Below are 26,826 nucleotides of genomic sequence, written 5' to 3'. Positions count from 1 at the left end.
TGTGACCTCCAAATTCCCATAAGAACAGCAGAATTCAGCATCACACTATGGAAAAGTCTTGATTTATGCTCTTAGTCATTGAATAGGTGAATACATTTCTCTTATAATTTAAATCACTGTTTTACTTTAATAACTTACTTTTATAAAAAGCTATTTCCCCCCAGACCCAGTCCATGCATATTTAGAACCGTTTGTTATTTTTATATTTAAATTTACATTTTTACTCGATCTCTTCTTCTTCCTATAGAGTGATCTCATTTGTACACTGATTCATTCTCATCAAGTCAATTTAATGGGAAATTCCAATTACAGAACTCAAATCTAGCCTCAGCTGTATAGACACAAACATTGACAGTGCTGTGTAATAAGGTAAAAAGTATTCATGCACCAACGAGAAGAAACCCAGCCTGAATTTTGGAATTCAAGCTGCTACCTTATGGCTTCTTAGCAGCACTGTTTTACTGCCTGCAGAAATCTGCATGGTTGTAAATCTGGATCTCTATTGAGTTATCTAACGGTCTCTTCTAAGTGAGTCAAATATATAGATAGAGAGATGGACATAGATATTTGTTTGAATATTGCTATTATAACTAGAGTTTCTGAAAACAATTTATGCACAGCTTTCTCAATCAACAGACTTTGATAGGGGTTAGCAATGGTTGCAAAATCAGGCAGTCTGACAATCTTGAGGCATGTAATAAATATGATGGTAAAAGCTAAGAATGTAACTGCACAGTTGTAATGAGTAAAATAGAAAACAAGCTGAGTCAAATTTCTACAGTATCTCTTTAGGTATCTCTAAGTAGTGTATTTCTAAAAGAAAAAATCCAGTAATGGACTGTGGCTAGACAGTTCATTTAATTGTAGAATTCAATTGTAGATTTTTTTTTGTGGGTGATAGCTTAAAAAATTCAGTCCTAGAAATACATCTGGGTCCCACGGACCTAAAGTTTGGACTCAGTCATCCACATTTGGTTTTATTTGACTTAAGGAGCTAAGATTTATTATTATTATTATTATTATTTATTTTTTTCCTGGAGTTTATTTCAATGTAGAAGAGAAAGAAAAGGGAGAAAGGAAAATGTGTGTCCGTAGCCACAGGTGGGGCTAGCTCCTGTGGTGGAGGCAGTGGCAGAAGAAGGCTTCCTGCTGATGGACTGCTCACTGGGAGGGTGCTGAGTGACTCACACTGTTTCACTCACTGGAGAGGGCAGCTGAACATCTAATTCCTGTCCTTCTAAAAACCTTACTGTAAGGCTTTACCAAAACAGAAGTAGAAACACCTTGAAAGAGGCCAACAAGTCAACGCAGACAGTTGTCCCAGTGTGTCTTTTCCTGCTCAGGTACAACTGTCCAAGGGAAAACAGGGCACCCCACAAGGGGTGAATGGCAAGGTTCCTCTAGGTCTTACCAACTGACTGCTTTGCTCTGTTAGACCCTGTCTTAATGTATTTCCTCCCGTTGGCTGTGGTTGCTCGTCTGCCCTCTGTTCACTGGAGTAAGAAGGGCCATTTCATGCTCACCTTGCCAGATATATGAGAGTAGGAAGATAGTGGAGAGTGTGGAAAAACAACAAAGGAGTTCTTTATGGGTTTTATATTCACTGCGGTGTATGTTGGATGTTGGAACGTAGAAAAATGGATCCTCTCATCAATAAACAGATAAGAAAAGAAATGACTTTATTTCATCATTTTGGTAGGTGATAAGTCTGCAGTCATTTATCAAATGCCCACTAGAAATAAATATGTTGTCATTTTCTTTCTTCTAATAACATCATACCTCTCTGTATTTTCAGCTCTTCATCTCAACTGCTACCTTTTTTTCTTGCTTTTTGAAAGAGTGAGCTTAGAAGAGAAAGAATAACTGAATGAGGCTTCCCGCTTTCTTTGGCAAGCTAGCAAAATGATGGTAAAAAACACCAAATTAATTATTTGGATTCAGAATAGCAGAAGAAGCCTACTTGCTTAAATTAGACTGAAAGCCAAGCAGTCTCAGTTGTTTTTTCAGTGGCTTTGAATTTGGGTTTGCTTTTACAGCAACACCAGCAGTGTTCTTCCAGCTTGCTAACCCAAAGCATTTACTACATTTTCCTGTCACTCACTGGGAGACTCCTTGCTCAGTGTGCACACCGTGTGGAGGAGGTGAGGGCCTCATTCCCTAATCAGCAGTAAGCCTTTCCCATAACTCTAGAAAGCAGGAGCTGAAGTTCTTCAGTCCTTCAGCGAGCAAGGCAGACTGAAAACCTTCTGGGAGCTTTACTGAAACAGAGGGAGGTTTTTACACAGTTTGGTATGACAGTGAATAATACCATCTCTTCATTAGCAGCTGCTCTATCCCAGTAGCAAAATAACATTATTCTAGACTACTCCCACACATTCAGCTTTCAATATGACTGTGTCTAATTATACTGCATGGGTTATCAGGAGTGGAGCTGGAGCCTTTGGTACTCAAGATCAGGATAACTGGAGTCTGAGATTTCTGGGAAGGTGTAGCAGAAGGACAGGAAGACAACCATGTAGTACAATTACACAGGCACCAAAAGGTTTATCTAGATGACCAGAAAAGACATGGTTGGTGGTTCCGCTGCTACACCAAGGTTTGTGGGGTAGCCTATTCCTGTCAGAGCTGTACATTTCTCTCAAAGGTGCTTAGGGACTGAGGGGGTGACTGCATCTTTTTACATTCACATTCCTGTTTTGACATTTTCTCAATTCTTCTCTTTCTTACAAGGAAGCTTAGATTCTCATAGCCTGCCCAGAGTGAGGTAAGGAGGCATTAAGCAAAAGAATCCTTTATAACAGCCTTTTAAAACACGGGCCTGGTTTTCTTACAGTTGCATGGGAGATAGATGGGGCGTTCATATCCATGATCCTGTGCGATAGGTTATCCATAGACTGGGGTATATTCATCCTATTCCTAATGTCTTCTCTTTCCTAATTAATTCTTTGGAGGCAGGGAAATCACTGCTGGCTGCATCCATTTGGGGTGGGCTCCATAAGGATGTGTGCAACCCTTATTTCTTCAATCCCTATCAACAGCCACCCTTCTGCTCCTGCACAAGAAGCTCTTGTAGTCCCACTGCAGTTAGTTTGAAGTCAGAGCAGAAGCAAGCAAGGGAAACCGCACTGAAGGGAGAAGAAAATTCCTGAGTCCTCCTTTGTCTACATCACAAAGCAAACAGAGCAGATAGCACTGGAAGGAGAAGCTGGGAGCTCCCCTCCTAGCTGGGCTGTTCTCCCTTCCCCCAGAGATGCTTTTACTCCTGGCTGGGCAGTGGCAGGGCACCCAGGCAGAAAGAGGGCAGAAAGGGGTACCCTCAGCCATCTATCCTGTGGCCTAGCAATAGATATTCTCCTGTGAAAGAGGATCCACAAACTGGAGTCCTCCCAAGCAGGGACTGGTCCCAGGCTCTGCCCTTGCTTGCCTATCTGCTCGCTCTTCTTGCCAGGCCTCTCTTTCCTGACCCAATTTAGAAAGAAAGCAGCCTCACAAAGCATTGCCTGTGAGATCTGGTGTGTCTGGGCACAGTTTGGCACCTCCCAGCCTCTGTTTGAATTACAGATGTTATTTTTTTCACAGAAGGATGTGCTGGGCTGTTCCAGAATAAGAGCCCCCAAGCCTGCACAGGTGCATGTGTTTAAGTACCCAGTAAAGGCTGCAATTCAAAGCAGAGACACTGGTTTAGTTTAGGATCATCAAAGGTAGGTAGAGCTAAGAAATAACACATCTGAATGCCTTTTAAACCTTATCTCTTAATTTCAGTGGAATTTGGTTACAGTGTCTTCAACAGAAAAGTGTCCTACACAGATCCAACACTCACTGGGGCCATCAACATATGAACAACATGTACCAGATAAGCATTTTAAAAAGAGGGTTTTCTGCAGCATCTTTTTAAACCAACCCGTCTCCTCCTACTTCTTTTCTCCAGATCTAGCTTTGGAATTACTTAAGGAATGCTATAAACTTGTAATCATCTCTGGGATGAGGAGAGCATCTCTTCTCTTAAGGGAAAGGTGAAATTCCACCACTTTTTGTGATGCAAATATTTTGCAGTAGGGAAGAAATTCCTTCGTAGCCTTTCAAAGCAGATCATGAGATGTAATTACAGCAATTTTACTCCACAGCTACAAATACAAGCATATGAAAAGCGTGTGGGCAGTCCTGCATGGCTGCATGGCTAATAAGGATGGAGGATTCATAGATTCTCAAATTCCAAAACTTGGATTAGCTCCAGCAATGAGCACAGCAGCAAAAAGCTACTATCAGAGGTATGATGAAAAAGATCTCATCCTATATTTATATTTCTAGTGACAGCAGTCCATGGTCTTTTCTTGGAAGATTATCCACTGTTTAATCACACCCCAACCCCCAGTTAGGAAATTGTGTCCTATTCTTCATCAGAATCTCTCTGAAACCATCTTTCAGGCACTGATTTTTTTTTCTTTTCCTTTTGTCAGTAGTGTGAAAAATCCACCCTGTTCTTAGATTTCTTTTCTGCATGGAAGTATCTATGCTCAGTGATTGAGTCATGTCTCAGCTTCTTGTCAGTGAGCTAAATAAGTTGAGCTCCTTAAGCTGCAAATCATAACACTTGTTTTCCAGTCCCTGGAGATACTTGTGACCCTCTTTTGAACTGTCTTTCTCTGTCATTATTTCCATAGCTTTTTTAAAGTGTGGACAACAATGTAAGAATAGCTGTAAAAACTCAGATCAAAGGTGTACCCAGCCTAGTATTCTGCCTCTGGTAGCACTTCCCACAGATGCTCAGGGAAGATTAGCAACAGGGAAAACAAGGTACTGCTTTCCTCCCTGCTGCCTGCTCCAGCATCCAAGTGATCTGCAGCTCACAATGTGATTCATTGTGCTACGGCTGCTCCTAACCCGAACCAGGACGACTTCCCGTTTGCTGCTTGACATTCCTGGCTGTATGAATCCAGGGGCTGCCTTAGCATATTTTTTCCCATTGCAGTGACTCAGAAGTTCATGTTGAACTGCTTTCTGGGAAAGTTTTTAAGTCCTCTGTGGCGTCACAGCTTTCCAAGACACCTTGCTGGCTCTGGCAACCAAAACTTGGGGTCTGTTGGAGACAGTACACAGTACACACAGTCCTTCAAGCTAGTCTCCTGCCTTTGCCTTTAAAGTTCTTATCTGGAAGGCCACCACATGTTGCCTGCTAGATTGTATTGAACTAGGACATGATTTTTTTTCAGAAGAAAACATTCTGCACCACCAACTTACTAGTTACAGAGTGCAGAAGGTGAGATATTTGTATTTGATTTCAACCCCTTTGAGCTCTATCTGCATTTCACATCCTACTGGGAAAGTAAGCCTCGCCTGTTGTCCAGAGATATTAGTACAGTGGACTCCAGCCTATGTAACATGCCTTCAGTAAAGTTACCCGAAATCTCTCTATGATCAGGGTGCTCAGGTAAGGTGTGAGATCTCCTTAATTAAATAAAATATATTTAAATGTATAGTCAGCTCCTTTTTTTTTTTTAGACTTAATCTGCAGAGAAAGCTTAAAAAATAAAAATAAAAGACAGTGTCGTCAGTATTTCTAAAAGAAAAATGAGATTCTTTTATAATAGTTTAATTACTCCAGGTGTTAAGGCTTTAAAAATAACAGCAACATTACTGAGGAGGGAATGAGTTGGCAGTTCTGCCACTGCCTTTATTTCCAAGGACTTCCAAATGCATGCAAGAGAGATCTTGTCACGTTCTCATCTCCAGGCGTGCAGGTGTATCTGCACCACCACCAGTTCGCTCCAGTAAGCACAACACCCTGCTCCTGCTCTCCTTCATGCCATCCCACCCCTCGATACTTTCTCTGCTCTTGTGGGTCACAGACATGCATGCACAGAGGGGCACACACACTTGTCCCAGCTTCCTTCATCTGCAGTCATCCCCCCCACACATCCTCTCTCCCACATGCACGTATCTCAAACTCAGCACACACAACAGATCCCGTGCTTGCCCACAGCATCACTTGGTATTTTATCCTTGAAATGGGACGAGACACAGAAGCTCCCTCTTGCCCAGGCACTCGAGGTGCATGAGTGCTTTTGAGGGGGGACTTCAAGAAATACCTTCTGCGGCTCGCTGGGGTTTAGGAGCTGCCAGCTACATGAGTATGGGTCTGAGCTGCTCTTTCCCAAATCGAGTGGTTGTGATGGATTATATTTATACCTGCACTGTTCCACCCTCTGACAAACCATCCCACACATCTGTTATATTAGAAGGCTTCAACCTAATATTTTTTGAGCTGGGCATATGGGAACATGATTATATCATCTTTATTTGTTTTTCTCCATTCACTCTCACTCCTCCATTCTTCCCCCTCCCCACCATTTATCATTTAAGGATCCACTAAAATATTACACGGTGTTTTTTTACTCATCACCATCTCTTTTTTCCCGTGTTGACAGATGCTTACCCCAATTCTGAAGTGATCTACGTGTGGACTAATAGCACCACAACGTCTGTGGTGGTGGCCGAAGACGGTTCACGACTTAACCAGTACCACCTGATGGGACAGACCGTAGGAACTGAAAACATCAGCACCAGTACAGGTAGGGAGAATATTTCCACCCACCCTGGTTGCTGAAAGGCTCTGGTTGTTTTCCAGGGAGGACAGGGATGCATCTGTAGGATGTGGGGTGCTAGGAAGATCCGGGCAGGTTCCTGGCTACTTAGCAGAGGTATTAAATCAGACAGGGCCCTGTGCTGGCTGTTAGGTACTTTACAAAGCCACTGCAGAAGATGCATCCAAGCTCTCGATATTTAACAGGAGTGCTGGAGACACTGCACACAACTTCTTGGCAGCTGCCTTTGCCCAGGCTGCCAGCGCTATTACTGGCGTATTTCCCTGTGGGAGGAACCACCCTGGGAGGCAAACACCACCCACGCATTTGATCCGTTTCAATCATCGCTTTAAAATGATTTGCTCGATGAGGCCGCGGCAGGGGGAGGAGGAGGGAGAGGAGGGCAGGTGGCGTGGCTCTGCAGCGTGCGCAGGGGACCCCGCTGCCGGAGAGGAGCCACCAGCCCCGAGGATTTCCATTTCCTCCCCAGCTGGACGCAGAGGCACCAGATGTGGCAGCATTAGGGAGGCAAAGAAGGTTTAATCCTGGCCCAGGCACCCACGTGAGCTGTCCCCCCCTTGCTTCTTAAGGCCCCCATGCAAGGGCAGCCCTGGGTGCGCATTGGTGGGGGGAGTCCCAGGGGGGCCGAGGCTGTGACAGGCATCACAGGGGCCCTGCGGGACAGGGGCTTAACCAGGTTACACAATGCACTCGTCCTGAGAACATTAGTGGCACGGAGCGTGAGGGCTCCTCAGCCTGCAGGAACAAAATAGCCTGCCTTGAAGGGAAGGGAGGTTTCCACTGTGGGGCCTGGGAGGCAACAGGGGGCACCCTGCGGCAGGAAGAAATGTAATTAGCAATGACAAAGCCAGTCTAATTGCCTGGTGTCTTCTGGAGATGCAGCCGCATCTCTGGTGAAAAATGACAGGCTTGGAGCGGAGGGCAGGATTGTAGAGGACGAGGTATAGGTCAAGTTAGGAACCAGTTACTATCCACGGGAAATTTAGGAGATGTGAAAACAGGCAGGAGTACACTCACACACAAGGTTACTTTGACCAAAGCATCAAGGCGCATAAATCTTTCTGCTCGAGATGTCCAAATGTGCCTAATAAAGGGGATGGCTAGGCTTGTCACTTACTCTCCAAACACAAGACAAAGCAATGGAAAGCTTGCCTCAGGCAGCATGAGGGACCCACGAAACACAACCACTACGGAGCTTCATCCCTTCCCTTTGCCTAACTCAGGAGTCACAAAGCTGTTCCTAAAGCAAAGACATATGAAAGTCAAGAGATGACAGAGTCAGAGGAGCCGCGGTAGAAAAAGGACAAATAAGTGTTGCTATCCCCCATTAAGGAGCAAAGAAAGACACCTTTTTCCTTACCAGTTTACCATCATAGCTGCGTTGTTCTCTGTGATGAACGGCAGCTCCCCTCTTGCCTTCATCATGGCCAAGAAAAAGATCCAGAGGATGTACTGGGTCATCTCCTACAAGCTTGTCCTGCTCCTCAGAGCCAGAAAACAACCCAGCCCCAGCAGCGTGTGCTCCAGTGTGTCAGCTCCGGGCCACCACCAGCTTGCAGTCTGCCTCGGAAAGCTCCTTGTAGTCCTCAGCCCAAGGGAATGCTGCACTCTCCAGACAAAGCCCAGAGGTGCTGCCCAGTAGTGTCGTCCCTCCTGTACGCTAAGATTTAGGCTAATAAATGCTTGTTTTCCAACATCAAGATTTTATATTAATGTCCGGGGTTGCATCTGGGGTGGCTGGATTCTGATTGCAGGGTGGATCACAAAGAGCAGGACACAGATTGTAACCAGGGATTAGCAAAATGCAAAAATCCGATTTTGCACTCGGGAAAGCATCAGTCCACGATGGATTTTCTGGACTTCATCAAGCTTATGGTAGGCCAGAAATCAGGGTTACTTATGAACGACCATCTAAGGCATTTCTTCCTTCTATTGCATTTTTGAACGTGAAAAAGAAAAAGAAAATAGCTGTTGCATGAATCCAACTGCTGGGATTTTTTAATTTTATTTTATTGTTTTTTTTTTTTTTCACACATGAGTCAAAATACACAGCCCTTGCAGTTGCATAGGCAAAATGTTTGTATATGTCACAGGACATTTATGCTTCTCTTTCTAACAGATTTTTATTTTTTTGTTTTTAATGGAAATACTGGACCTGCAGCAGTCCTGTGGGATTCTGCTAATTTTGTACCCAAGCTGCTATGTTTATCTGTCTTCTCAGAAAAGGTATCCTGGAGCTCCCAGTTCACCAACCAATTTTGAAATCATGAATATTTTAGCCTTGCCAGAGAAAATGGCTCTGACACGTGCCACCTGTGTGGTGTGGTTTTTTTTTGTACTAACATCCCCAAATATTATTCCCCCAGAAGAGAAGATACTTGACATCTCACACTGCTTCCAGCAGTGCCAACATCTGGTGCATCCTGCTGTTGCGGTGCTCAAAGCATTCAGATGTGGGATCTGGGTCCACGTGGATTGTGCTGGTTTTTGCAAATGGTTGCCCAGCTCTGTTGCCCAGACCCGGAGTCTCTCATCACTAACTTAGGATCTGCAGTGCCGCAAAACAAAACACAAACCCACTCTTTTCAGTTCTGCCAGCTGGAGTCCAAACTCTGAAATATCCAAAGCCTAAATAATACAGTAAAAAATCAGCCCTTCATTCTGCACCAAATAAGTCTGATTTTTTTCCTTGAGATGAGTGTTTCCTGTGCAGCACTATCAGAAAAACACAGGCATCTCTTGTGGACCAAAATGTTGTGGATGTCAGCATGATCAGGGACTGCAGTGTCACAGACCTAACATCAGGATCGTGCCAGAACTGTTGTTGATAAAACTGATCCAAGGCATATATGGCAACCAAACAAACCTAGGGGCTGGCCCATCCTTGTTAAAATACTCCTATGAATCCCAGCATAATGACATTGGAAGAATGCATGGGAGATCCTGAAAATTTGTAAGCACAGTCTCCAGAACTCCATCGCCTGGATACCAAAAAAACCCCACTGTATTAGCTTTTAGAACATCAGAAAAACTTAAGACCAGCAGCAGCTCAGTAGCATAGCTCTGGGAAGAAATGCAGCCACTCACACTCTTGAGCTTTTCATCAGTGCTAAATTTGTGATTAGAATTGTTTTTGTAGTGGTGAGTGGACCCCACCAGAAGCAGGACTCTCGTCTAAAAGTGCTACAGAAACCTATAATAAAAATTAGCCCTTGTTTAAGAAAGCTTATGGTCTAAGGGTATACTGTGGCCTTACAGAAGTAAGAGGGAGCTTTGCCACTCCAACAGAGACAGGATTTCATTCTCTATAAACAAGAGGCCAACTCAGGCAGCTTTTAGCATTACTTCAAGCAGTGGTCCCAGGCCATTAAAAAACAAGCTTTTTTTTTTTTTTTTTTTTTTTTTTTTTGCCAGCCCCAAGTCTGCTGGAGAGGATGTTCTTAGTGCAGGCATTTTTGAAAAGGGCAGTAGGGAAAATAGGAGAAGATAGCAGCTGTGAGAAGAGCAAATACAAAATTGGGTGATATCATTATTTCAGTGGAGACAAGAGCTTTGGTAGGTTAAAGAAAACAAAAAGGTAAGAATCAGCTATGGAAGAACATCAAAATATAGGCATTCATTTTCTGTGTTCATCAAAAGAAAAAAATGGATCCTGTTGCTCTGCTGAAGCTGTGCAGTTGTTTTTTTTTTTTTTATTCCAGCTCCAGAAACATACTGTCAAAATCAATAATGCACATCGTCACTCCTTAGCGAGCAGGGACACTGGGACTTAAACACATCCCAGTGCAGCAGCAACTCAGAAGCAGATTACAGGCACGTAGACCCCGCTGCTCCTGGCTTATTTTATTGGTAATCCACAAAATGAAAGCTCCTAAATAAAGAGCAAGTGAGACCACAGCATGTTCAGCATCCCTCGTTCAAAATTACACTAAATGGCAGAAAATTAGACGTTGCTTCACAGGGATTTTCTCCCCAGTTTCACAGCATCCCCTGTCCATTTCCACGTCCCTCATCAGGAAAGCATTTCACAAGAAAATCAGACTCTAGAAGAAAGTCATAAAGATCAAGGCAGGCTGTCAGGTGAGGCAGTTCTGTGCTATTCCAGTCTTTCAGTCTAAAATTCTCAGCATGAGTGAGTCTGTAAACTTCATCCAGAAGAGCAGAGCTCCTCTACCTCAACACTTCAGGATAGCTACACCTGCAGAAGACCTCTCACTGTAGACCTGTTGTCTGCTAATTAGCCATATTGTCACTTAGCAGTAATCCACCAAATCTAACTGCTTAGCAATGCTGGCTGCAACTCAATGCAATTCACTCAATGCAGATTCAGTCTGTTACATATTTTCCTTTAGTGTCTGCTCTATAGAGGGTAACAGTCCATTCTTGCAACAGAGATTATAGCTAATCCTTTAGCTCAAGTCGTTAAGGTCTTCATTCAGTTTGTTCTTTAGAAAATTTGAGATATGTGCCCCAAAATTTCCAGGATCTGAAAAATATGTAAGTCAAAAGTGAAATTATATATGTTTTATTCTCAGAGGACAATATACTTCTCATAACAGGCATTACTCTGATTCATCAGCATCCAGCTGAATAATGCATGCTTTTAAATTAATTTGATGTCAATATAAGTGGAGATCTGCTAGGGCTCGAAGGGGGTTGGTTGTTTTTTATGCTTATATTTAAGCTCTGATTTTCCCCAGTAAAACAGTAGCCTGCTCTCAGATAGCAAGATTTTGGCTTTGGGGAGCAGTTATCATCAATGAATAGCCATCAGTAACAACTACGGTTTTACAGGAACAGTCTGAAAGAGCTGCTTAAGTTCTGATTTTTTACTGAACTGTTAGGGAAGGTGACAGCTGGTCTGTCTGTTTTGGAGCGCATTTTTTTTAGGCTTGTATTGAAATTCAGAGGGCCTGACAAAAGCCAGATTAAGGCAATGCTGTGAATTTGGCATATAAAAGACATGGAATTCAGCACTGCTGGAGCAGCTTTCAGTGAATTCTTCATGAGGGCAGTACTCTATTGATTGCCCAAGTGAACAAGACATGGCACAATGTCTGTCCAGAAACAGGTAATCTTTCCAAAGGTTAAGGCATACCAAATTCTAGGAAAACTGCATGCTCCAGAGGGACTTTTTTTTTTTTTTTTGAGGAGCGATTTGATGGATTTTGATACTCCAATTAATAAGACCTCTTAAAATCTATGGGAAAAGCATGAATTTTTGCAGCACAGATATCGTAACAGGCAGTCACTAAAGTGTGGTGCAGGAGGAGTGTCCAGACCTGTCGTCATTCTTGAAAACTGATGGCTTGGCATTAACAGGTGCCTAACGAGGTTAAGCTGTACTTCTAAATCGGGTTTCTAAGAGTAGATGGCCTTAATTGTTGTTCTGACAGGACGATTTGTGGGACATGGTCAAAAACAGGCACAACCAAGGCACTGCCAGCAATCCAGATATTTCATACCGGTGAACATCAAGAGGTGCATAAAAAGGACTGCAGGTTTTTGGTGCAGTATTAGTCAGTCATTGTCTTCTGCTTTTGGGGACCGAATGTGAAGACCAGCAGGATGGAGCAGCACCTCTGTGCCCCGGTATTGCATAGTGCAGAAATACAGACATTTTTCATGCTATTGAGAGTGGCTGAATTGTATCCTCAAACGGGAGGTGGAGCTGTCCTGCATAAACCCCCAAATCAGTAAGCCTCCCTTATTTTACCCATGTATGCATTTTTCTCCTCCTAGGCGAATATACTATTATGACAGCACATTTTCATCTCAAAAGGAAAATCGGTTATTTTGTCATCCAGACATACCTTCCTTGCATTATGACTGTGATCTTATCACAAGTGTCGTTTTGGCTGAACAGAGAATCTGTCCCTGCTCGGACTGTCTTTGGTGAGTACCTGACTCTCTCACAGCGTGGAAGAAGGAAAGGACTTGTTTGTGGAAGTGGTTTTCTGTAACAACACCAAAGGGCTTATTTCTGCTTGTGTTGTAGGTGTTCCCATGCTCTCTTCCAGTTTAAACTCAAAATCCACTTAAAAACACTGGGCTTTTTGAAAAAAATATGACAGAAATTGCACAAGGATCAATTATATGAAGGTTAAGGATGGAAGGCAGAAGAATCAGATTGTTGTAATTTCTATTTGCTTTTTTGTTTTATTTTTTTCCCCACTCAGGTTAAATATGTGATGGTTTAGAACAAAAAGCCCTGCATATGATGATAGTACATACTCTAGTCTAAGCATTTGAAACAGATTTCACTTCAAAACATTTTGCTTATCTGTGTTTTCAAGATGTTTATCTGGGAAAACCATGTAGAGGTTAATTAGTGACAATTATCTCTATTACCATCAAACAAATTAATATGATTTTGCATTTAGAAAATGTATATTTACTACAGAAGCTGTCATGCAAAAATCCTATCGGGTCTCTTAAATTACTCGACTTATCACTAGAAGATTGCAAAAAATAAACAGTCTTAACTGAAGGTTGATGAAATCAAAAAACCCACTAGATGAGAAATGAGGGGAGTGGGAGAAGCTTTGTGTGTGAAACTTTGGCCAACATTTCTTAATAGAGCCATTCATCTATAGGAGACTACTGAAATCTGTCAGCACCTTTGATAAAAAATCAATTCACGATCTGTACAGGGAGAATACAGGTGCCAGCATCGCATTGCTGACTGGTGACGCTGATTTGAGATTCATGAAGGCATAACTGAGAGTTCAGTTTTGTCCTGCTGGAGGCATCCGTCCACAGATGGAACTAGTGGCAGCTCTGTCAGCTACTGACTTGTGTGGAGGGAGGAGCTACAGTCAAGGGAATAAATAAGTCAGAAATTTCAATAATAAAATCTCCATGTGAGAAAAAAAAAAGCAATAATTGCACTTTATTATGACAGTTATTGCTGAACAGGTTGATCACTGATTATATGATGTTAACAATTGACAAGGGACACCCTATATATACCATGCATCAATGTACAAGGATAAAATACCAGTGGGATTTTGGTTTCTGCAACAGTTGGACTTGTATTACCCTTAAAATCACATATTTGAGTACATTGTAACTAGAGAGAACCTGAACACCAGAGAAGTTAATGCCTGAGGGCAGAGGCTTTTATTTTTTCTTGGTCAGCAAAGTATCTCATTCTTTCAGACCAAACTTTGCAAATACTGATTTACTTCATATGGCCTTCCTAGCTATCATGCTGAATTGGGGCCCACTCATAACTTATTAGGAATTTCATAAGGACTACCAAGCTAATCGCTGCCTCTTTTTTTTTTTCCTCCTTTACAGGAGTAACAACAGTCCTCACCATGACCACCTTAAGTATCAGTGCCCGCAACTCTTTGCCAAAAGTGGCCTATGCTACTGCAATGGACTGGTTTATAGCTGTCTGCTATGCCTTTGTATTTTCTGCATTGATTGAATTTGCAACAGTCAACTATTTCACCAAGAGGAGTTGGGCATGGGATGGCAAAAAAGCCCAGGAAGCTGCTAAAATCAAGGTGCTTACCTTACATGTTTTAAATACCTAGAATAAAAAGCACTAACTCCGCGTAGTTCATATGAATGAATGCAGGATTTTCATCTTCTCTGTGAAGAAGGTGTTTAGTTAATTTGTGATATACTCTCACCTTCCTATAGAGGAATATTTTCAAGGAAATATGCCTACTTCTGTTCAGAGAGGTAGACTGTCAGTCTCCGCCATCTATATGAAGTGAACTGTTTTCCAACAAATATAGGGCATTGAGTGCGTGTGACATGTAGTGACCAAATTTGTGATAATGAGTTATGAGGTCATATGCCGTGACAGCAATCTCTGTGGAGGACTCTGTGTGCTTTCCCAAATAAATGGCAAGGCTCACGTTGAGCTCCATGGGTCACGGTCCCACCATAATAACTTTGATAAACTGAGGCAAAAGAGCATTCCGTGAAAACACAACCTTGAGTTTCAAGCCAAAAGGAGAATTTTGGAATAGGACTGACTCTTAGTGAATGACGTCCTGGAGAAAGTCTGCGTTGGCAGGCATCCTGCCAGAGTAGTGCCAGGAGGGGAGCTAGCAGAGACACCGAGCCCTTCACCGCACTGCTGCCTTCAGCGAGGAGGGCAAGGCTGGCATCGGGGCGGCAGCATCTCCAGCTGCAGGGCTGCTTCACCCTGACGGGAGAAGCTGCTATCGTACATGCCGCCTGGGATCTGGGTCCAGACGGCCTTGCTTCATTGTCTCTGACATCAGGGAAATTTTAGGCTGAGTAAGAGCTATAACATGGAGGCAGAAACAGCTGTTTGGGAGTCAAAGTCAGAACAGCCCCCCTGGGAGTTTGTTAGCATGATTGATTAAAGTGCTTAGGTTTGGGGTTTGGTATCTTGAGAACCTGTTTCCACTTTCTGTTTCTGAGGTCTAACATTTTGGTCTTTGCACTGCAGAAAAAAGAGCGCCAATTGCTGGGAAATAAGTCAACAAATACTTACAGCACTGGGAAGATGACCCCTGCCCCAAACATGCCAAAGGACTCAGCCCCATCTGTCATCTCAAACACGGCTTCTGCTCCAGCAAAGTCCACAGAAGAAAAGCCCGCCGAAAGCAAAAAGACTTACAACAGCATCAGTAAGATTGACAAAATGTCCCGGATAATTTTTCCAGTGCTATTCGGAACTTTTAACTTAGTCTACTGGGCCACATATTTGAATAGGGAGCCTGTCATTAAAGGTGCCAATTCTCCAAAATAAACTGAAGGACTCTAAAGCCACACGTGAGCCATACTTACAAAGCAGATGCTACCAAGGAAAATTTGAGATCCAGACAACTTTCTACATTTGGGCAATATTCTTCAGGAAGTTTTTTGCATGTTTAATAATATGTACAAATAATATTGCCTTGATTGTTTCTACATGTAACCTCAGATGTTTTGGAGACGATTATATTACTTACAGCAACAGATCTTGATAAAAGATCAGAAGACATTGAACATGGCTTCTTTGCTGCTGAGTATCTTGCATTGATAGTTTACAAATAAAGTAAGTTATATTTTTTAACTGTTCACGTGTACTACATATCGTGGTTTTTATACTTCAGATGTACAGTCATACAAATGTAGGCTTAACCTCTATTTTACAGAAGAGCTCCACTATTGTCATCTGGTAGGTTACTGTGAGTAATGCCAGTTGTAAATGTGCCAAGTTATTAACTGTAGGGCTATGTCTGAGCACCTTTACTGGTTATAGGTAGCGCATTACTCCACAGATAAAACTGCTCGGCCCAATTTTCATTAATAGAAGTTAATACAAGGCGGTAAATCCTAATGGGGCTATGCTGATTTTCACTGCTTGAGCCTCTAGCTTGCAGTGGAGTAACATGGAGAGCAAGATGCTACTTGTGTAAATAAAGGTGGTGGAATCTTGCCCTTAAAAAAATAAAATTGGGTTTTGCATTCCAAGGGAATTTTCTCGAATGGTTCTCAGTATCTATTCCAAAAATTAGAGATATATTGCATGAAATTAACATAGATTAGGAACATATTTGTGCAAATAAAACTTTTGACAATGGCAGTAGACGTTTTTATTAAGGTAAAGCAGCTAATGTTTGGACGTTTTCCTGAGAAGATTGTGTTATATTAGCAGAGATAAACAGTAAAGAATTACAGTAATCCTGAAATAATTATTACTTGTTTCCCACAGTGAAAACCAATCAGACAACACTAAGAAGTGTGATCAGAAAAAAAAAAAAAAGTGCTTCATGACAGCAAGGTATTTCAGTGACAATATTGACAGAAAGGTCTTTGTACTGTCCATCTGAAAATTTTCTATAAAACGCCTTGCTGCTGCCAATGTGTTTCGCTTTCACAATGAATGAGAAAATGCAATCTGAGTTTTCAGCTCTTTTCTCCTTGGCATCTTTCTTTGTTCCAGAAGCTTTTGTAATTTAATCTTAATGTTTAAATAAAAAATGCATTCGACACTTGATTGCAAAATGTCATTCTTATACTGGTTATCGTTTTAGAGACCAAAAAAAATCACCACTGGATCCAGAAGAATTAAATGGAAAGTATACATGCATGCAATGAAGCAGATGTGTGTGCACGATACATCCTCACTGTTGCCCAGAAAGGTATATATGGAGTGAAGACATTGAACTGGGATGTTTCAAGAATTAGGTGCTATTTTGCAGTGGAGTATCAGCCCCACATTCTGTTTGGGACAGAGAGAAGAGCCTGTGCCCTCCCTGAGACATCTCTTTTGCATGTTCCTGCTCTTCTCTTTTTAAGGGTGGAGTTTCTGCTTTACTTGGAGGTCAGGGTCCAGTCCAGGACTGGGGAGCTGTCTGGGCTTCTCATGTGTCGTCTCTTCTTCCCCTTCATTCCTAAACGTTGCTGAGAAAAAAAGCTCATGAGTGAATTCCTTTTCACAGCTTTTTTTTTTTTTTTTCCTTCCTGATGCTGTGGAATCGGATGTTTGTAGATTCCCAGGGGCCAGGGAGAAGCCAGGTGGCTGAGCGGGTGCCTGAAAGTTGGCAAGGAGGAGCCGGGGAGGGGCATGCTGGTCTATTACTTACAGGGTTGCCCTGAGGCAAGGTGAGGGTTTGGATCTCTGTATTCTTGTCTGCTTCCCATGTGTCTTTTAGCAGCCACACATATCCTCATTCTTTTTTTCTCTGTTTTTAAAGTGGGATGATGTTATTTGGATGCAATTAATTCAGCCCTATGGGGATCAAAAGTAGTGAAAAAATGCAAAGCCTTTTGGATGGCAGAGCTTCGTAAATCCCCATGGCTATTTCTTTTCTTGCACATAGGTTACTCCCACAAAAAGGTGAGAGCCTGGGAGACCTCCTGTTTTCTCAGCAACGTGCATACATGTTGCACTGGCCATCCACAGCAATTTGCTCACTGAGCACCTCCAAAACAGCTAAAAACACCTGGCAACTGGCAGAGGGAAGATCTTTATGCATATGCAAGACGGACCTCTCAGCTGCAACCTCTGCTGCCCCTGCCTAAGTCCACAGAAATGTATAACGAGTGCAGAGCTGGGCTCGGGGCAAGGCTCCATGAAGATCCAGAGAAGGAGAGGAGAGCCCAGCGTGCTACCAGGACAGGCAAACACAGACATTGCTCCTAGCTGGGATGTGCATGCCCATGGACATTGGTAACCATTTGACCATGGACAAGGCTCCTTGCTAGGAATCTGCCCACAGCTTGCTGCTTCCAGTCTCACCAGAGTGATAGATGAGATGCAACTCTCACGACATCACTAACACAACATAGTGCACCAAAATAATCTTGCTCAACCAGGTGTCTGAGGATGGTGGGTGGGCTGATAAGGATCAATTAGGAGGTAGTCCAAATGGAGACTTGCCTTTTTTTGACCCCAAATGTACACACACTGAGTACCAAGTTGTTAGCAGGTATGCATCAGTATCTCTAAGTTCAATTCTCTTCCCAATCATTCTTACAGCCTACAGGTGGCACAGGCTCTCAAAAATTTTTTATCACACATTGTCATTTATGATAACATCTGCAATTGTAAAAGGCCAGCTGGATTCTGTTCAATAAGAGGCTTTTAGTTTGTTTATTTGTTTTATTTTGGATGGTGAGAGTGTTATTTAACACTTCTTTCCCTCAGATAGCAAACATTCAAGTGACAAAAAAAAGATGGTGGATTTTGTGTTATTATTATTATTATTATTATTATTATTTATTATTATTATTATTATTACTACTACTGCTACTATTATTATTATTACTATTACTCTTATTATTATTATTTTGTTTGTTGTTTCTGTTTGTTTGTTTTAGTTTTGGGTTATTTTGTTGTATTGTTTCCCCGCCTCTCCACACAAGAAGATGAGGTAGTTGTAGGGTTTTAAAACAAAAACTGTTATTGAGCAGAGAAAGATTAAGGAATTAACAGGATAGCCACTGACCAAAGCTGGGTACTGTGGGTTCAAGTCCAATCTGGAGTGTCGGACTGTTGCTGCACAATTCTCTAAATGGACAGAAACTGTATTGTCTTCCTGAGATGCTGCTTGCAAGAGGCTAGAGGAGTACATGGGAGGAATATCATATACACATGCTCAGTGCCTCTTCTCAATAAACCTCTCCTTCTGGCCACTTTCATAGAAAGGATACTGCCCTAGGCAGACCTTTGTACCAACCCCATACAGCTCCTCAGTGTACATCCTCCTGCAAGAGAAGGCTGGAGCACAGCAATACCTGCTCAGACCCTTAGGCCACGCGGTACTTGTGGCAGTGGCAGCAGCATGTTTCTACAGAGGCTGTATTTACTGCATGGTTGAAAAGTATGAGCAATCTGTGAACCTCCAGAAGAGACCACGTGCGGTAAAAGGATATCTAAATACTCACAAATCCCAGAACAGGAATGAATCACAAGAAGTTGCTTTTTACTGTCCTCTAACTCCTACAAAAAGCTTTCAATGTGAAGCTTTCCCCTACGTGAATGAGAAAGTCAAAACTGTATTTAAAGCACCTTTTCCAGAGCCATTCTGTCTGCCTTGGAGGCTTTTTCATGTTTGCTGTATTCGCTCAGACTCAAGCCTGACTCTTACCCTGAATGTCTCAGCATCACTTTCTGGTCTCCATTGCTGGACTCAGTGCCAGGAGCTCTGAATCCAATTTTACATGTATGAAGAGTCTCGTCTTCCCTGAATACAAAACTACCTGCAAACTGGAGATACAGGATCAGGCCATTTGCTTTATTTTAATCGACAATGTATTGAAATTTACCTGATGTGTAGAAGAACCAACAATTAATTACCTGCTAAAGGTATATGATACCAGAGACGTTTTATCACTTCCAGTGATAAATATCATTTCCAGTTATGTTGACTGTTGCTTTCTGTGTTTGAAGGTAAAGGCAGTAAATAGTGGTTAGGGTTTGATGTGTTACTGTGGATTTGCTAAATCATGTTGAAAATTCCTGAAGAAGCTGCCTGTCTTTCATTTCTCAGATGATCCCACACATTCCTCATCCTTGCTCAGAGCTGAAACGACAAAAGAAAAAAAAACGACCTCCCAGCGTGAGCTGCTGCCTGAACAGTAGGTGTTGCCCCATGGTTCGGGAGATGCTTCAAGGAGCCAATTGATTCCAGGCTGGAATACGTAAATGCCACTGCCTCACACCACACAACACTTAACGATTTAAATAAACTCTCTGTGAGCAGCGGAACAGTCTGCGTGGGAGACCATTACTCACCGATGGCATCTGAACTGTGGGAGATGGGAGCATTTCCCATATCTTGGCTCCAAGAAAACACCTTGGTCCATCCTGCTGCAGGCTTGGGCGGTAGCTGGAAGCGCATCAGCCTCCTTGGGCTTCCCCTGGATGGTGCTCAGTCCCTCGGGAGCGGGGGAGCTGTGCTGGTACCCCCAGCACAGTGGAGCTGGTGCCCAGCGGGGCGCATCTCCTTCACAGCCTGGTCACGGCCAAAGAGGCCAATGAGTAGGGATGGCTCGTCGTTGGGTTTTGCCTGTATGCTTTCATGAAAAATTGTTGAAAAGTGATTGCTTACAACAATTCAGCACTGGAGAGTAAGTGCGTGCAGTTCTACTGCCAAATTTCCTCAGTTGCACCCATTAAGAATGAAAGAACAAATCAAATGCAGTGGAAAAGGTTTTTATTTCTGATATTCGAGCTGTGCCAGCTTACTCCAGGATAAATTTAGGCAACAATGTATTTCAAAAGCTTAACCCTGTTCTGCTACCTTGAATTGCATTCTGCTTTTTTGTAAATGGAATGTGCTCTCTGTGGAATAACTAAGTGAATTTGTACAAAAGTAAGAAAGGAATGATTTTATGAAATAATCTTGCCTTTCAAAAAATCTTCTTTAACATATAAATTAAACTTTCAAGAAAACTGAATGAAGCTGCTTTGTTATTCAGCTTATGCAGGCAAGATGAATGCAGCACTTGAACAGCTATTTGTTTTTTAAATCTGGAGATAATGTTCTTTGTAATAAGGATATATTTCCCCTAATGCCCTTGCTCCTCAGATTGGAACTGACACTGAAATGTTCAGAGAAACCTAAATTATTCTAAAGCAGTGCTTGATCAAATTGCTCTAACTCTTTCCAGCTTTTTGTATGTTTTTATTTCACTACAAACATTTAAAAATGGCCATGGCATGGTTACAGTGTCTCAGTTGACATCCTCACCTTACCACCTTTGCATCTTCCACTATTTTGTTACGGACATTCCTTCAGTTCTGGGAAAGAAAGAATAGAGGTTATAGTTTATGAAGCCCAAAGGACATCTGAAGGATCTCCCTTGAATTGCCACTTATTTAGACTAAAGTGTAAGTGCCCCATTCTGTACTGCATTACTTGCTTTTTCATTGCCATCCTCAAAAGCAATTATCACTTCTCACAATCATCATGTCTTAAAAGTTGCTGTTTAAATTGGCACTGGCTAAAAACAAAATGAAAAGCAAAACGTTGATTGAACATACCAAGTCATTTCTTTCAGTTAGACAAATGTTGAGAGTTTCAGGGGAAAACTGATAGATTGCAACACGCTGGACAGTGATGGGTTACGTTTATAGGTGGGGAACAAAATGACGTACTGCACACAGGATGAAAAATACTGCATAACTTGTCACACGTGGTAAAAATACATGGAGCTGCAGCCACTCTCAGCCGGCTTGGCCTTGGGGGACCTGGGCTCAGCTGGCCACTCACCACAGGCTGGTGTCACCGGCACCCCAAAACACCTCCAAGCAGCCCCAGTCTCCTGAGCTGCTCGTGGGTGGCTGGGGAGCTGCGAGAGCCACTGGTGAGGGCTTGCCTTCAATACTCAGTCACAGAAAAGCTGAGGTGCCTAGCAGCAGGGAAGTGCTCAGGGCTGGAAGGGGGCACCCAGTTCTCACAAGTGGGCCACTTGCTTTGCTGGACCTGTTTCTTCCCTCTGCATTTCCCCCCTTATTACATGTATTAGTTTCATGCACGGCAGCTTCCTGAGACCCTTAGATCCCCCAGTGACAATAAGTGCTGCAAAGACTTTAGCCTTTGGTGTCCCTCAGGTGGAAAAAATAGTAGTTGCTTCTGTGAAGATGCAGTGAAAAGTAAATTAAAATATGGATCCACTTTATTGTGCTGGAGAGCATACACATTTTCCTGTCGTTACAGTGGGTAATAAAGCGTTCTTTTATTAAAACACGTGCTGGATGATCATAATCCTTACCTGAACACACAACTTGAAAAGCCTCAGCAAAGGCAGGGGGAGCTTTAAAGAGCAAAGGATGTGAGCGTGAGTGAAAAGGGAGAAGTAGAAATGTCACAGGCCTGAGGTATAATGGACGGCAGAGCTAAAGCACTCCTTGGGCATCAACACAGCCCACCGAGGCCAAGAGAAATAGAATCTCAAGCTTCTTTAGCTTCTTTTTTTTAATATTTATTTTTTTCCTTTTTTTTTTTTTTTTCCTCCCGCCCTGGCGAGGAGGTGGCGATGATCACCGACTCCGGGAGCCAAGTCCGAGGCCAGGGGCTCGCTGCCATCCTCCCGGGGGCAGCTCCACCGGGGCAGCCCCACAGAGCCCCCGGCCGGGGCTCGTGGGGTGCCCACCGGGAGCCCCCCCAGCACTCGCCGCGCTTCTCCCCGCCGCCGCCAGGGGCCCCCGCGCCCGCTACTCTGCCGGCGGTGGCGAGCGGCGCTCGTCCTGTGGCCAGTAGCCGGGGTCAACCCCGAAGGACCGCTGTATGATGTAGCGAGGAGAAGTTTAGGCTAAATAAATAAATAAATAAAAGGGAAAGTGCACCACGGCTGTGAATGAATTGGCCGGCTCGCAGCGGATTTTCCCTAAGCTGGCTCCGTTCCCTCACTAAATAACTTGGGGAACAGCAAGCGCTTTCTGGGCAGCTCTTCTAGGCGTGGAAGCTGGGCTAGAAGCAGGAATGCATCTTCCGTCGGAACTTCTTTTTTTTTTTTTCTTAATGCAATGTCCTAATTAAAAACGACTCCCCCAGAACTTGGAAGTAATGTCTAACGGAGGAGGAGGCAGAGATGCATGCCTCTGGGCTTTCTTATCGCAGTGAAACGATCGCTCGCAGTACCTTAGCAGGGCTTTTTGTTTCCAGCTTACCACAGCGTAAGTGAAATTCTGTCATTTCCGATCCTGAGAGCAAAGGGGGATTTTCTTTATCACCCTGACACCTGCTGAAAAGACACCCGGAGTCGCCAAAAATTGCACCTTAGCGGAGCAGAAAGACACGCGATGTCCAGACCCAAACTCTTTTTGCCCTGCACACACTTTGCTGCAGAAAAAAAACCACCCTCATTTATCCCACCGATGCCCCTCATAAAGCCACGCAGCCCGGTCTGTCGCATATATACATACATGTATACATTCTGCCTTATAGATCTATACGGCCGTAGGCACGAATATAGATGCCTGTAGCGATGCAGGAAGCAGCTACGCACAGAGGCACACCACCCGGCACCCCCGAACAGCGGGGAGGAGGAGGAGGAGGAGGAAGGAAGGGAGGAAGGTGCGGGGGGTACCTGTTGGGCTCTGCGCGGCGGGGAGGGGAGGGGAGAGGAAGGGAAGGGAAGGGAAGGGAAGGGAAGGGAAGGGAAGGGAAGGGAAGGGAAGGGAAGGGAAGGGAAGGGAAGGGAAGGGAAGGGAAGGGAAGGGAAGGGAAGGGAAGGGAAGGGAAGGGAAGGGAAGGGAAGGGAGGTGTGTGCGTGCGTGGGGAGGAGCGGGGAGGCGAGGAGCGCCCCTTCCCCGGCGGGGCCGGAGCTCGGCAGCCGGGGGGGCACGGCGGGGAGCGGGAGGGGCGGCCCCGCTGCTCCCGACGGCTGCGGGCGGGGAGCGCCGCAGCTCGCTCACAGCGCCGAGACCCCGCTCTGCTTCTGGCCCCGGCAGGGGTTCTCCGACGGGGATTTCCCCCCCTCCCCAGCCCACTTTGCCCCCCCCCCCTTTTTTTTTTTTTTTTTCACTCCCCCTCCCTTCCCGGAGCAGTGTGAACGGGGGTATTTTTCTTCAGGGTATAAAGCTGCGGAGACACGGGAGGGGAGACTCAGAGCTTCGCCTCGCCGCCTTTCGTATGCGAGCCTCCCGCAGCCTCTCCTTGGTTCCGCTGCACCCCTTACCTGGCCAGCTCTGCCCGGACCATGCCCGCTAAACTCCTCGCCGTCTTCTTCCTCCTCTCGGTGTTTCACGCCCGGTAAGTCCCCGCTCCTTTTTCGCCTCCCCACCCCTCCGTCTCCTTTCCTTCCCGCGCCGGCGCTTGCGAGGGCGGCTCTCCGGAGTTTGCCGGGCGCTCGCCGCCCGATGCGGACACCGGGCTCTCCCATCTGCCGCCGTCCCGGGGCTTCCCTTCCAAACGCCGGCGGAGGTGGCCGGAGAGGGCTCCCCCCGAGCCGGCCCGGCAGAAAGTTTTACCCCGCCTGCGGCTGCCGGGGCCCGGGCTCGCCTCAGGCCGCCCGGGGCTGTCCTTGCCCGCCTCGCCCGCGGCCGGCCGACACGAGCCCCGCGGGGCAAAACGGCCCCCAGGGGCCATGGGCGCTGCCAGCGGCCCCGGCAACCCGAGGCGGGAGAGGGGCCTGCGGACGGGCTTCCCTTCCCTTCCCTTCCCTTCCCTTCCCTTCCCTTCCCTTCCCTTCCCTTCCCTTCCCTTCCCTTCCCTTCCCTTCCCTTCCCTTCCCTTCCCTTCCCATCCCATCCCATCCCATCCCATCCCTTTGTCCTTCCCAAGTCCTCACAGGAACCCGAGGCTGCTTCGCGGCAGCCCCCAGCGCAGGTCCTGGGCACACTTGTCCCATGAAATAAGCCCTTTCCCCTACAGCCTCTTGGGGAAAAGCCTTTCTGCTTGGTGGGTTGCTTGCTGCCTCCTCTGTCTCCTTACTGGGTCAAAACTGGTGGCCCCTGAGGAGAAGTTTGGGGAAGGTGTGCAGCCCTTCTTCCTCCCCCTTTGGGAATGGCCCAACATCATCCCTGTGGACAGCAGGAATATGCTGGGAAATTAGCAGCCCATAGTAAGGCTGCAGTGGAAACAGCAACCTCAGTTGCATTCCAAGAGCCTAATTGCACAGAGGCGAGCAACAGAAGTGAAACTCTTGAGGAGGAGAACAAAACACCTTGAAAAATGTCTATCTAATGTGTTGGTCTGATTCACTGTGAAACCTCTCCCACCCCCAGTCTTAATCTGGGAAATAGGTAGGGATTTACATCACTTGGAGGTGCTTTCTAGGAAACAAGCTGCTAGTTTGAGGGGATTTAAGAGCTCTGTTAGTGCCTAGAGTTGTACTAGCAACTGGTTATAAAGAAGCTGCTCCCTGAAATGGGAATCATGATCCTACATGAACTCGGTTCTTGTTTCCACGTGCAGTCTGAATGTCTCCAGTAAAGTTGTGGTGAGTGCAGCAGAAAAAGACATATGATCGTGTGCTCCTTTCCTATCAGCAATTCAGCACCACTGCAGTGTTTCAGCTGTGGAATATCAACTGTGTGTGCTTGGAGATGGTGCCTCCTTTGAGAATGGTCCCAGAACTGCAATATTAAAACATATGGCTTGTTGTGAACCTGAGGGAGAAAAGAAAAAACCAAGGGTCCTCTTAGGGTTTTTAAATACTCATTGGGTGAATTCTAACAAAAAAGATCAAGTTACAAAAAATACGACGGAGAAGTAACCCTCATCTATTCAAACATTTCCCCAAGTTTTATGTACTTCTGGAACTTGGTTATACGAGCTCTCTCAGTACAAGATCCTTAGGGGCTAGACTTCAAAAATAAATAAATAAATAAATAAATAAATTGTACCCAGACCACCTGCAATTTGTGAGGGCATATCAAGCAATTTGTGGCTAATATGCAAAATGATAGCACATTGCCAGGGCAATTGCAGGTCCAAGCAATAGATGATTGCTGCCGTGGGTTCTGTCACTGAGGTTACCTTTTCTCCCGATAACTTCATTTCAGTTTAACTGTAATGGATTTTCTCCAGCGAGAGAGATCAAACAGATTTGGTTTCTAAGATACCAAAGGATACATCTTCAAATCAACATTTTACTGTACGTGCACAAAAAAGCTGCACAAATGAAATTAGTTGCGTGTGAAAGTAGCTCTAGCTGTGATTCCTGGGCAACTGTAGTTTCACCACATTTGCATTACCATTCTCTTAAAATAAAAATAATCCACCTGTGAAGGAAAGAAAGAGTCATAACTCCTGGTGTAGAGCTGTTTTTAAAAATGTCATGGAAACCATAGCGAGACTCTGAAATTCCAATTAATTTATGAAACATATTTGTGTGCTTATGATAATCCATCTTATATTCAAGGAGCAAGCTCCTAATTCTAAGCCTTGTAATACATTAAACTCTGAGATTCAGGCACTGAGAATATAATAATTTATTAATAAGATAAAATGATCAGGAAGTATTAAAAGGTCTGAATTTTTAATACTCTTATTAGCCTTTGTTCAAGAGATGGATCAGTTGTCTTGATTGATTCATAAAATAATACTGCAGTTATTTGCTCTTAGTAAGAGTGTATTGTAAATATATTGAGTAACTATGCAGTTGGGATAGGTTGGTTAAAATATAGGATGTTAAATACTATTCTGATAGCTGTATTAACTCACAGATAATTACTTATTTGAGAGACTGGCGGAAGACGACTTCTAAATGAGTCTTACTTTTGACCCATCTTCAGATACTCAGCAACTGTTAATGGGAATATCCTGTTGTAAAATCAGCTTAAGACTGGGTAGATAGACAAAGCCAAGGGAGAAATCTAGAACTTCTTAAAAAGGCTCTGCAGATTTACTCAGAATGCAAATTCTGATTTTTTTTAGTTATGTAAAATCTGGTTTAGTTATGTAAAATAATATCTATTTATTTGATCTGTTATTGCAGTTCCAGAAAGGTTGAAGAAGATGAATACGAAGATGGAACAACCAACCAAAAATGGGTTTTAGCTCCAAAAACACAGGACACAGATGTGACTCTCATACTAAACAAGCTGTTGAGAGAGTATGACAAAAAGCTACGGCCAGATATTGGAAGTAAGTACTCCTTTCTGCACAGGGTGGAAAAGTATCTACGGACACAGAAAAGGCGTTATGTTACATTTTGGTTAGCGTACACATGTTTGGGAGAGTGGAGATTAAGTGTCTTTGGCTCAAATTCATTTCCAAGTGAGCTTTCTCTAAATACTAATTCTCATGGGAAGATGTGAAGGTAATTTGGCATGCTAAACTCTATTTTGTGT

At 44.1% G+C, this 26,826-nt stretch overlaps 2 protein-coding genes across 4 annotated transcripts in view; both read left to right on the top strand.

The window, feature by feature from the left end:
• The window catches only part of GABRA5 (gamma-aminobutyric acid type A receptor subunit alpha5), a 55,159-nt gene extending 39,817 nt beyond the window's left edge, over positions 1–15,342 (top strand). The window contains exons 6-10 of one of the 2 annotated variants that reach the window (XM_035558103.1): positions 6,426–6,569; positions 12,345–12,497; positions 13,905–14,116; positions 14,213–14,215; positions 15,040–15,342. In XM_035558103.1, the coding sequence (XP_035413996.1) occupies positions 6,426–6,569; positions 12,345–12,497; positions 13,905–14,116; positions 14,213–14,215; positions 15,040–15,342 (815 nt within the window). The remainder of the gene's footprint in view (positions 1–6,425; positions 6,570–12,344; positions 12,498–13,904; positions 14,117–14,212; positions 14,216–15,039) is intronic. The other variant, XM_035558102.1, reaches the window with a different exon arrangement.
• A 7,051-nt stretch (positions 15,343–22,393) lies between these two features.
• The window catches only part of GABRG3 (gamma-aminobutyric acid type A receptor subunit gamma3), a 330,335-nt gene continuing 325,902 nt past the window's right edge, over positions 22,394–26,826 (top strand). The window contains exons 1-4 of one of the 2 annotated variants that reach the window (XM_035558139.1): positions 22,394–22,704; positions 22,976–23,104; positions 23,603–23,782; positions 26,472–26,620. In XM_035558139.1, the coding sequence (XP_035414032.1) occupies positions 23,730–23,782; positions 26,472–26,620 (202 nt within the window). In that variant the 5' untranslated portion in view covers positions 22,394–22,704; positions 22,976–23,104; positions 23,603–23,729. Of the gene's footprint in view, positions 22,705–22,975; positions 23,105–23,591; positions 23,783–26,471; positions 26,621–26,826 lie in introns of those variants that run through there. The other variant, XM_035558140.2, reaches the window with a different exon arrangement.

The sequence above is a fragment of the Cygnus atratus genome, chromosome 1 (assembly GCF_013377495.2).
Source record: "Cygnus atratus isolate AKBS03 ecotype Queensland, Australia chromosome 1, CAtr_DNAZoo_HiC_assembly, whole genome shotgun sequence".
In the NCBI taxonomy this organism is placed as follows: domain Eukaryota; kingdom Metazoa; phylum Chordata; class Aves; order Anseriformes; family Anatidae; genus Cygnus; species Cygnus atratus.
The sequence above is the reverse complement of the archived record's forward strand: the minus strand, read 5'-3'. Positions and strand labels throughout refer to the sequence as shown.